Source organism: Procambarus clarkii, chromosome 43, assembly GCF_040958095.1.
Source record: "Procambarus clarkii isolate CNS0578487 chromosome 43, FALCON_Pclarkii_2.0, whole genome shotgun sequence".
Lineage (NCBI taxonomy): Eukaryota > Metazoa > Arthropoda > Malacostraca > Decapoda > Cambaridae > Procambarus > Procambarus clarkii.
The window spans coordinates 677,356-689,222 of record NC_091192.1 but is presented as its reverse complement, the minus strand read 5'-3'; the positions used below and the strand labels follow the sequence as shown (position 1 = coordinate 689,222).

Genomic DNA, 11,867 nt, shown 5'->3' with positions numbered 1-11,867 from the left:
ATGTTGATTTTATTTAATGATGTATGTGTACATATTGTTTATGGGTAACGATTTTTGTTTTGTGTCCGCTATGGGATAATCACATGGGGCCACTCCCCTCTCCACACCATGGGTACGGACCCCTCACAAAACTATTTATTATTAATAATAATATAGTAATTATTCCAACTACATCGTTTTTCCTGCTCTCCTCCTGTATTAAAGATAAAATTATACTATAACATTGCTGCAGTTTCTGTCCCTCCTCTCTTCTACCTCATTATATATATATATATATATATATATATATATATATATATATATATATATATATATATATATATATATATATATATATATATATATAATATTTTTAACGTAGAAGGGGTACCACCTCTGGTGGAAGTGTAGGGACCCATAGCATCGAAGAGGTATATATATGTATATATGACAGTGTCAGACCACGGAGGTAGAATTGAAACAGGAATTTCCTTAAGTGCTTTCGTAATTAATCCATCTTTAGAAGGAATACATCTGCATTCCTTATGAAGATTTATTAATATACGAAAGTACTTTTAAGGAAATTTCTATTTCAATTCTACCTCCGTGGTCTGACACTGTCATATATACATATATATACCTCTTCGATGCTATGGGTCCCTACACTTCCACCAGAGGTGGTACCCCTTCTAGGTTAAAAATATTATATGTATATATATGTCGTACCTAGTAGCCAGAACGCACTTCTCAGCTTACTATGCAAGGCCAAATTTGCCTAATAAGCCAAGTTTTCATGAATTAATTGTTTTTCGACTACCTAACCTAACTTTTTCGGCTACCTAACCTAACCTAACCTATAAAGATAGGTTAGGTTAGGTAAGGTTTGTTAGGTTCGGTCATATATCTACGTTAATTTTAACTCCAATAAAAAAAAATTGACCTCATACATAATGAAATGTGTAGCTTTATCATTTCATAAGAAAAAAATAGAGAAAATATATTAATTCAGGAAAACTTGGCTTATTAGGCAAATCGGGCCTTGCATAGTAGGCCAAGAAGTGCATTCTGGCTACTAGGTACGACATATATATATATATATATATATATATATATATATATATATATATATATATATATATATATATATATATATATATATCCACGCTTGTTGGCCATTGTAACAGCACTCATACCTCAAGGTCTAAAGATATCTTTTTGGTTGGTAATGAGAAAAGTGGAGAGTATACCACATATTTGGGTTGTCTGAGTGAAGACAACATGTAATGCACCCAGAGTTTGCCAGTGCAGACTACTTACCACATGACCCTGATTGATTGTTGCCGCCGAAGGCTGCTAGTTTATTGTGCACCCCATACTCATCCTGTGAGCGGTGGCGCAAAAGCATTACAGAGGACACAAAAGGTCTTTATCAGACCTCAACAGAGAATATTACATAAACAATTTCATCTATCCTTCACACCTTATAGTTACATGTCAGCTAGTTACAGAAAAATATTCTATTTCAAAGAGCCCTGTATGACTAACATCCTGTGTGATGGGGACTTTTAGCATCACGTAGCTAGTTCTTGACACACTAAGTACTCCCCTTCATATAATCTAGAGCAGCTGCACAAATGCACATGTACCTAAATGTCTTAATTAAAAATAGACTATGAGACGATCAATCTTCTTCATGGCTTTGTTCTGTATTACTTTTTTTTAATAGAGTGGGAGAAGTTAAAAGGTGCAAGGCATGGTAGTCAACTAGGGATCTAATAAACCTCATGTAATAGTCTAGCATATTTAACATTATACCAATATTCTTACCAGTAAGTGTTGAGTGGATAAATTCTTTCTTTTAACCTATGATGTAGGGCGTTTACAATGTCACTGTTGATCCCTACTTCAAGGTATCTGTGCTGCACATAGCTTTCATTGTTTTGGTTAGGCTAGGTTAGTGTTATCAGGATTTCAAGGGCGTCTTTCAGTTTTCGTGTAAAGGATGCCTTTAGCTTTACTCTGTACTTTGATCGTTACTTCTTTACTTAAAATTACTTTGCTGATAGTTACTTCTTTCTACAACGCTATCCAAAAAGGGGAGTTCTTTATTAGCCTCTCTTTTTTCCCTAGTAAACTGCTTAGAATGCTCTAGCCTATTAAGACCCTCTAAGCACTTATCTAAATTCTAGAAATCATCATCAGATATAGAGAAAACATTAACAACATATCTGAACCAAGCTCTGGGACCTTTCCCATCTATTATTACTGTGGGTGCTAATTGTCTTTAAAAAAAAAATATATATAAATTTGCAGGAATAGGAGAGAGGGAAGAACCCATAGCCACCCTGATCTTTGGTTTGTAAATCGCTTCATCAAAACTAAAGCAAGTGTCTTTCTACACAAATATTAATGAGTCCAAAGAATAAACCACTAGGGATCGGAGTAACAAAATTACCTGCCACCTCCTGTGCTCTTAGAAAAGCTAATATTTTATATAAAGGCACATTGGTCAAAAGTGAGGTAACATTAAAACTAACCATTTTTATATTTTCTGCGAAGCCTTTTCCTTACTGTCTAAATAAAATGCTAAGAATGAATAATATGTGCTTTAAAGCGTTTGCCTAAGTCTCTACCGAAAGTATTTGCAAACCAAATAGCATAAATGTTTTGAGGCGTTTTTAAGCTAGAAACGATAGGTCTAAGAGAGCATACAGGATTTGCGGTCCGTTGTACCTAAAAGCTGAACTTATATACCTATATAAGAGTTTTTTTTGGATTTAGGCTATCCCTCGTGGGTCATTGAAAAGCACACAGTAAAGCTAAAGGCATCCTTTACACTATAATTGAGAGACGCCCTTGGAATCATGGCAAGAAAAAAGTTTTGAAATTATCATAAATTTTTTATTGACCTATAACGTAATTGATACAAGACATAAAATAGTTTTCAATTATCCAAATACAATTATGAAAAGGGTTTGTAAGAATAGAGTAGATGATGACTGAAGTCCGGGAGCCGTTTATATATTACCTTGTAGAGGTTGTAAGGAAGTCTGTGGGGGAAACAGGTCGTAAACCCGAGACCAGAATTGAAGAGCACAAGAAAGCATGTGGAATCATAGCTGGTAATAGCATTGTAGCAAACCATAATTGGGAAAATGATTACAATATTGATTTTAAGAAGTGTGAAATAATCTGTAAAAGTACATTGGAACTAAAAGGGTTATCTTGAGGTTATCTTGAGATGATTTCGGGGCTTTTTAGTGGCCCCGCGGCCCGGTCCTCGACCAGGCCTCCACCCCCAGGAAGCAGCCCGTGACAGCTGACTAACTCCCAGGTACCTATTTACTGCTATGTAACAGGGGCATTTAGGGTGAAAGAAACTTTGCCCATTTGTTTCTGCCTCGTGCGGGAATCGAACCCGCGCCACAGAATTACGAGTCCTGCGCGCTATCCACCAGGCTACGAGGCCCCTATAAAACCCCTTCCACTACCCTATAAGGGTAGTGGAAGGGGTTATAATAAATACTCTGAATAATTTCACTGGTAACAAAAGTTTTACTTCGGAGGATAACTTTACTAAAAAAAATTATTCTAAGTGAATTAAAATTAGATCTCAATAACTGGAAGATTGTAAATAGTCACAATAGCCGCGTTCCTTCCGGTATGGAGGAGGTTACGAGGGATAGCAGCCAGATGAACACCTCTGCTAACCAATCTAATCTCTACACCCTTTCTTTCATTTATTTATTTTGAGCACATATGATCTTGAGCTTACTTGGTTTATGACATTATTCAGTGATTTTCGAAGTGCGTTAATATATCTAAAGTAATTATCAACAAGCCGAAAGTAATAACTCATTGTTCCAAGTAATTATCAAGGGTAAAAGTTCCCAGTCCTTGTGCGTCAAGTCTATGACATTCTCCCCTTAGGTCAGAACATAATCAAATTGAAGAAACGGCAGAAGGGATGGTAGCAGCAATTAACAGATGTGGAACCATTAGATCTTGCATATAATTATCCCTTGTCATTAAACCCTGGCAGCAAATTCCCATACGGTAACTCAGTTCTCCTCTCATCGTGGCATAATTATGTGGCTTTCACTGCTGGGGTGACTGTGGGATTATTCTAGGTCATATATATACCTTTGTATTAAGGACACTTACAAACGGGTAAAGAAATGTGTTACAAAGGTATTCATTACATCCAGGGAACATAGACGTTTAGTCAGGAAAGACAATGGAGAAGCCAACACTGTTGGCAGAATTTGACCCATCTATGAATAGTGTAATGGAGAGCGAGTTTAAAGAAAAGTGTTCAAGGAAATAGCGTTTCATAACAGTAGCAGAGGTATAATCCTCTCATAGGCTTATACCTCAGAATACATATGTATTCTACCTTGGGAATACCTATATAAACATAAGGGCCAAGGCCTTGCAGAACTTGGCAAGTGGGACCCTCCATGCGGGGTAGAACACGAGGAGAGATTTAAACTATCAACCGAGAGGGAATCTTGCAAATGACACATCTTAAAAAAACATGGAAGGTGGTCAAATGGAGCAGGGACCACCTGAGGGTAATAGTCAAAGCACGGCAGAAGCGAGAGTGAGGATGTTGCAGAGGCCGAGCAAGGTAGCAAAGGCAGTAAATGATCACAATGGTCCTGTAGAGACAGGATGCCAGCTTCAACATACAAGCTGCTCATGGTAGGGATGAAGGAAAGGCACCAGAGCTAAGGTATAACCCAGTAGGGTACAAAACATCAATACGACGAAGGGTCGAAGAAGAGGCAGAAAAATAGGCGGTTCAGTCATAATCAAGTTTAGACAGCACGAGAGAGGCTTGAAAATAGAGCAGAGCGCGTCCAACTGCTTCCCAGGAAGTTCTAAAGAAGACTTGAAAGAAGGTAAGGGCCTTAGATCTTTCAACATGAGATAAGAGATATGGGATGACCAAGAAAAATAGTGTCAAAGGTCATCTTGAGATGATTTCGGGGCTTTAATGTCCCCGCGGCCCGGTCCTCGACCAGGCCTCCACCCCCAGGAAGCAGCCCGTGACAGCTGACTAACACTCAGGTACCTATTTTACTGCTAGGTAACAGGGGCATAGGTTGAAATAAACTCTGCCCATTGTTTCTCGCCGGCGCCCGGGATCGAACCCGGGACCACAAGATCACAAGTCCAGCGTGCTGTCCGCTCGGCCGACCGGCTCCCTAACCCTAAGGTCAACTACAAAGTCGACCAGGTTTACCAGAATCTTTACACAGAAAGGAATTACCGTAGTGTGACAGTGGGGAACGAAGACCAGCCTGCTCCTGAATAAAAGTCATAGCACAAGTCTTAGTTGTAGACAACTTGAAGCCATGATTCAGGGCGACATGTTATCATTTCCAAGTTTGAGCTGGTGTTGGAGGAAAGGTGAGTCATCTCCGCGACAGCAAAGAGTGACATAGTCAACAAAAACGGCTGAGGAAATGCCAGAGAGAGGAAACAGGAAATAAGATCATTTAGCGCAACAAGGAAAAAAGCAGTACTCAGAACACTACCTTGGGAATACCTTTATATTATTGAAGAAATCAAGAAAGTGGCAATCAAGACTTTAATAAGAACTCCAGTTTTCATAATATCAGGATTACAGGAATGACACGTGATCATAATTTCGTAGACTAAATCACCGCATTGTGCATCGCCAGTGGGGAATAGAGGTGACCTGGTCAGGTCATGAATGATAAGATGACTGGGCCCAGGATAACAGCCTCATTAGTCGTTGAGATGTAAGTCTCGTCCTGATCACACACTCAGAACTTGACAAAACACTCAGGAGAGTGCGAAAGACTTGGTGTAATTTCTGTATATATATTTCACAAATAAATAAGTCTGGGGTTTTTATCATATGTTATTATGTCTGAGAAGACATTACCATTACTTTATTTTGATATTTTGTAAGTATTTGAGCCCATTGCCCTTACCATCAGGTGTTTTGGGGTTTAGCGTCCCCGCGGCCCGGTCGTCGACCAGGCCTCCAAAACTCGCCCCGGAGAGTTTTGTCTTCAAACTTTTTGAAGGTAAGATTTATGGTATCGTCAGCACACAACCCAACGCTTATACTCTCTCCAATTTTCTTACCTCAATTTTCGTGCTACGTCGTTCATTTTGGTATCAAATTGTTCGCAATAGAGTGCTCTAGAGGGATATACAAATATAAGGCCAAATAGAAGAATATTACCAATAACATAAGAATTAATTATTTGCTGACAACATTAACGTCATGTCCGCAACTACGTGTGTAGTTTTAATGACTACAAACTACACGAAGCGTAGTTCCCATCTCACCACCTGCCCCCTTGACCAAGTACTTACTCGAAACTCTGGCAAGGTCCACCTCATGTTCACATACGAAGACGTCTGGTATATGAGTGGCAAATTAATTTTAATGTGTTTGGTAAAAGTGACATGTGCTGGTGCCAGCAAGCCAAGCTAGCTGACTTTTGACCTCTATAGCAAAGTACAGGGAAAAATACCCTCTACTTTGTGAGTGAGAGAAATACACAAAAGGTGGATAGATAGATAAATAGGAAAGGAAGTGTCAGCTGAACTGTTACAACTCCCCTGCTCTGGAATTAAGACAAATTGGTGTGAATGACAATGAAGCATGGCTCTGTCTTACACCCCACAAAAATAAAAGTGTCCCAATGCCTTTAATCCAGTAAATTCTCTAGTCTAGCCTATATAAAATAAATTACAGTCAATAGTATAATCGCTCAACCTTCTTCATTAATGACTGATTGCATAACAAAGAATATCAGTAATCATTAACATTACTTAAGCATCATAACTAATAAAATGAATATTATGCACAAATACATAACTCAGGAATCGGGACTGTCCACGTGTTTAACAGTGCAGCAAGTGTAGCGAGCCTTCACCAACTGTCTCGACTGAACAACATGAACACATCCTGCACTAGTATGACATAGTTAAATATCCCTTGTGCACCTTTGTTGTTCTTCTCCAGTGGTCGTCGTGCACCTTTGTTGTTCTTCTCCAATGGTCCTCGTGCACCTTTGTTGTTCTTCTCCAGTGGTCCTCCTGCACCTTTGTTGTTCTTCTCCAGTGGTCCTCCTGCACCTTTGTTGTTCTTCTCCAGTGGTCCTCCTGCACCTTTGTTGTTCTTCTCCAGTGGTCGTCGTGCACCTTTGTTCTTCTTCTCCAGTGGTCCTCCTGCACCTTTGTTGTTCTTCTCCAGTGGTCCTCGTGCACCTTTGTTGTTCTTCTCCAGTGGTCCTCGTGCACCTTTGTTGTTCTTCTCCAGTGGTCCTCGTGCACCTTTGTTGTTCTTCTCCAGTGGTCCTCGTGCACCTTTGTTGTTCTTCTCCAGTGGTCCTCGTGCACCTTTGTTGTCCTTCTCCAGTGGTCCTCGTGCACCTTTGTTGTCCTTCTCCAGTGGTCTTCGTGCACCTTTGTTGTTCTTCTCCAGTGGTCCTCGTGCACCTTTGTTGTCCTTCTCCAGTGGTCCTCGTGCACCTTTGTTGTCCTTCTCCAGTGGTCCTCGTGCACCTTTGTTGTTCTTCTCCAGTGGTCCTCGTGCACCTTTGTTGTTCTCCAGTGGTCGTCGTGCACCTTTGTTCTTCTTCTCCAGTGGTCCTCGTGCACCTTTGTTGTCCTTCTCCAGTGGTCCTCGTGCACCTTTGTTGTTCTTCTCTAGTTGTCCTCCTGCACCTTTGTTGTTCTTCTCCAGTGGTCCTCGTGCACCTTTGTTGTTCTTCTCCAGTGGTCCTCGTGCACCTTTGTTGTTCTTCTCCAGTGGTCCTCGTGCACCTTTGTTGTTCTTCTCTACTGGTCCTCGTCCTCCTCTACTGGTCCTCGTCCTCCTCTACTGGTCCTCGTCCTTCTCTACTGGTCCTCGTCATCCTCTACTGGTCCTCGTCCTCCTCTACTGGTCCTCGTCCTCCTCTACTGGTCCTCGTCATCCTCTACTGGTCCTCGTCCTCCTCTACTGGTCCTCGTCATCCTCTACTGGTCCTCGTCCTCCTCTACTGGTCCTCGTCATCCTCTACTGGTCCTCGTCCTCCTCTACTGGTCCTCGTCATCCTCTACTGGTCCTCGTCCTCCTCTACTGGTCCTCGTCATCCTCTACTGGTCCTCGTCCTCCTCTACTGGTCCTCGTCCTCCTCTACTGGTCCTCGTCATCCTCTACTGGTCCTCGTCCTCCTCTACTGGTCCTCGTCCTCCTCTACTGGTCCTCGTCCTCCTCTACTGGTCCTCGTCCTCCTCTACTGGTCCTCGTCCTCCTCTACTGGTCCTCGTCCTCCTCTACTGGTCCTCGTCCTCCTCTACTGGTCCTCGTCATCCTCTACTGGTCCTCGTCCTCCTCTACTGGTCCTCGTCCTCCTCTACTGGTCCTCGTCCTTCTCTACTGGTCCTCGTCATCCTCTACTGGTCCTCGTCCTCCTCTACTGGTCCTCGTCCTCCTCTACTGGTCCTCGTCATCCTCTACTGGTCCTCGTCCTCCTCTACTGGTCCTCGTCATCCTCTACTGGTCCTCGTCCTCCTCTACTGGTCCTCGTCATCCTCTACTGGTCCTCGTCCTCCTCTACTGGTCCTCGTCATCCTCTACTGGTCCTCGTCCTCCTCTACTGGTCCTCGTCATCCTCTACTGGTCCTCGTCCTCCTCTACTGGTCCTCGTCCTCCTCTACTGGTCCTCGTCATCCTCTACTGGTCCTCGTCCTCCTCTACTGGTCCTCGTCCTCCTCTACTGGTCCTCGTCCTCCTCTACTGGTCCTCGTCCTCCTCTACTGGTCCTCGTCCTCCTCTACTGGTCCTCGTCATCCTCTACTGGTCCTCGTCCTCCTCTACTGGTCCTCGTCATCCTCTACTGGTCCTCGTCATCCTCTACTGGTCCTCGTCCTCCTCTACTGGTCCTCGTCCTCCTCTACTGGTCCTCGTCCTCCTCTACTGGTCCTCGTCCTCCTCTACTGGTCCTCGTCCTCCTCTACTGGTCCTCGTCCTTCTCTACTGGTCCTCGTCCTCCTCTACTGGTCCTCGTCCTCCTCTACTGGTCCTCGTCCTCCTCTACTGGTCCTCGTCCTCCTCTACTGGTCCTCGTCCTCCTCTACTGGTCCTCGTCCTCCTCTACTGGTCCTCGTCCTCCTCTACTGGTCCTCGTCCTCCTCTACTGGTCCTCGTCCTCCTCTACTGGTCCTCGTCCTCCTCTACTGGTCCTCGTCCTCCTCTACTGGTCCTCGTCCTCCTCTACTGGTCCTCGTCCTCCTCTACTGGTCCTCGTCCTCCTCTACTGGTCCTCGTCCTCCTCTACTGGTCCTCGTCCTCCTCTACTGGTCCTCGTCCTCCTCTACTGGTCCTCGTCCTCCTCTACTGGTCCTCGTCCTTCTCTACTGGTCCTCGTCCTCCTCTACTGGTCCTCGTCCTCCTCTACTGGTCCTCGTCCTTCTCTACTGGTCCTCGTCCTTCTCTACTGGTCCTCGTCCTTCTCTACTGGTCCTCGTCATCAGTCCATGAGAAATAATAGAAAATAAGAAATTTTCAGTTTTTGCTCCTTTTTTTTCTTTATAGTCCTTTATTTGCGTTTTTCTCTCCTCCGGCATTCCTTCCACCCTCTCTGTATTCCACCCTCATCCGCTCCCCTCCCCCCTGTCTCTCCTGCCCCCCACTTCCCTCCCTCCCCCCCCTCTCCGTCATTTTAATCACGCTCTGAGCGCCATAGTCTCACATTTAATTTCCAATATTTCCCCAAAGACTTCCCGTGCGCCTCCTGTTAGCTGATTGTCGGGCGTTTCTTTTATTTCTTTGTGTGGTGGTTGTGGACACGTCGGGGCCTCGGAGCACGGCCACGGTGTTCCTTTTCTTGTTTTGTTGTCCTCCTCCTCTGCCTGTGTGCCAAGTTGCTCAAGTTTGAACATCCTTACCAGTGTATACTGATGAAATATTTGTAGGAGAGTTACTTAATACCAATTAGGAATTTAATACTAATGTACTTACAGCTGAGGCGATGCGTGATGAGAGTTTTATAATTGGGGTGTTTATCATGAAATATTTGACCTTATTTCATATTGATGTTAAGTTAAATCGTATATATGTATGTTAGTGAATGTTGTTATGCACATAGTGAATTGTATGCATAATGGCTGAGGTGATCATTATAATGGTGAAGTGAGAGGTTGAGAGTGCGGCTGTGAGGAGCCTGCTGCTCCCGGCCTCGTTCCCTGTTATTACCTCCTGCCAAAATACTCCCTAGATAATTCTAAAGCCAGGCGGGCCCAACCCCTTAATATGCCAGAATTACTGGCTTAACCCGCTAGCCACGCGGTAAGCCCATCCCAGCCTTATGCTCCGGAGAACACAAGGGTTACTTTTCTCATGGCTTCGACTAGAAGATTAAGCCAGTGTGCTGGCTCAGTGCCAGGCCTTCCCCCTTTCATTTGTGTGTAAAATATTGAAAGTAGGGTAGGCAGGAGGGGGAGCGAGCCTGGGTTGGGGTAGAGGAGCAGCCCGACGATGGTAGTGAAAGGAGAGTGGTAGAAAGGAGGACTTGGGAGAGGTTAAAGGAATAAATAAGAGACCGGGTGAAAAAGTTTGGTACAGGTGGGGAGAGACGGCGAGAATAAAGCCGGAGGAAGGGGAGAACACAAACACCGTAGAGCGAGAAACGTGAGAGGAATTGAAAACAAGGTAACGGAGAGGCAGGGGGAAAGGGTTAGATGGATGAGAGGGCGCGATAAAGTAAAAAGGTAAGGAAGTAGCGAGGGAAAGAGAGAAGGGGGTATGAGGGTGGAGGCTTCCTGTGATGCCAACCTCAGATAACCTGCCAACAAAGGTGGAGCTGTTACTCTTTGTCTTGATATGACACACTACAACACAGCATATTCAGTAATGCTGCAAGTATGGCTTAAATATACATGCTTTACATCATCCTTTGTGTGTTAAAGCATGTCTTGAACGTATAAGGTAAAGGCAAGATTATCTACACCTTTCTAATCATGATCCTCTGACTAATGAGGGTGAAGAGTTGAGATCTGTTGTTGTAGATTCAGCTACTTGGAACAAAAAGTTCCAAGTAGCACGGGCTATGGTGAACTCGTTGGGGATTTATCTGGCACAGCAGCGGGCAAGTAGCACGGGCTATGGTGAGCCCGTAATGGACTTACCTGGCACAGCAGCGGGCAAGTAGCACGGGCTATGGTGAACTCGTTGGGGATTTACCTGGCACAGCAGCGGGCAAGTAGCACGGGCTATGGTGAACCCGTAATGGACTTACCTGGCACAGCAGCGGGCAAGTAGCACGGGCTATGGTGAACCCGTAATGGACTTACCTGGCACAGCAGCGGGCAAGTAGCACGGGCTATGGTGAACTCGTTGTGGATTTACCTGGCACAGCAGCGGGCAAGTAGCACGGGCTATGGTGAACTCGTTGTGGATTTACCTGGCACAGCAGCGGGCAAGTAGCACGGGCTATGGTGAACTCGTTGTGGATTTACCTGGCACAGCAGCGGGCAAGTAGCACGGGCTATGGTGAGCCCGTGATGGACTTACCTGGCACAGGAGCGGGGTTGTAACTTGATCAATCAAGAGTTGAGAATTTAATTGATTTTAAATAAGAGCATATAAGTTATGTGTAGAGAGCGGCGGGCGGGCCGCGAGCCTCCAGGCACACCAGGGAAAGTTAACAAGGGGCAGGTTACACACCATTACGGGAGCCCGCTCGCTTAATGCTCTTTACATTACATTATACATTTTCCATAAATATTTTTTTTACGATGAGTAGCATTTTATAATTACTATAATCTTAAATGCAGTAATATATGCTTGTGTTATAATGTTCTTCAATTGATAAACTTTTTATGATGTTTTGTGCTAACCATCCCAGAATAAT

The 11,867-nt window shown here is 44.0% G+C and overlaps 1 protein-coding gene across 1 annotated transcript; it reads right to left on the bottom strand.

The window, feature by feature from the left end:
• Window positions 1-6,898: 6,898 nt before the first annotated feature.
• On the bottom strand, window positions 6,899-9,897 carry LOC138350042 (collagen alpha-1(XXVIII) chain-like). Its single transcript, XM_069300323.1, has 2 exons — window positions 9,708-9,897; window positions 6,899-7,761 (listed from the first exon to the last, which is right to left on the bottom strand). Exons 1-2 carry the CDS (start codon window positions 9,895-9,897, stop codon window positions 6,899-6,901), a joined length of 1,053 nt encoding a protein of 350 aa, XP_069156424.1.
• Window positions 9,898-11,867: the final 1,970 nt, after the last annotated feature.

What these genes read in the sequence shown, in the direction of transcription:
- LOC138350042 (XM_069300323.1), bottom strand. Translation starts at nt 9,897, where the DNA reads ATGTTCAAACTTGAGCAACTTGGCACACAGGCAGAGGAGGAGGACAAC. An exon ending in GGAAATATTGGAAATTAAAT is followed by an intron (nt 7,762 to 9,707) that starts GTGAGACTATGG and finishes AGAACAACAAAG; the next exon opens with GTGCACGAGGACCACTGGAG.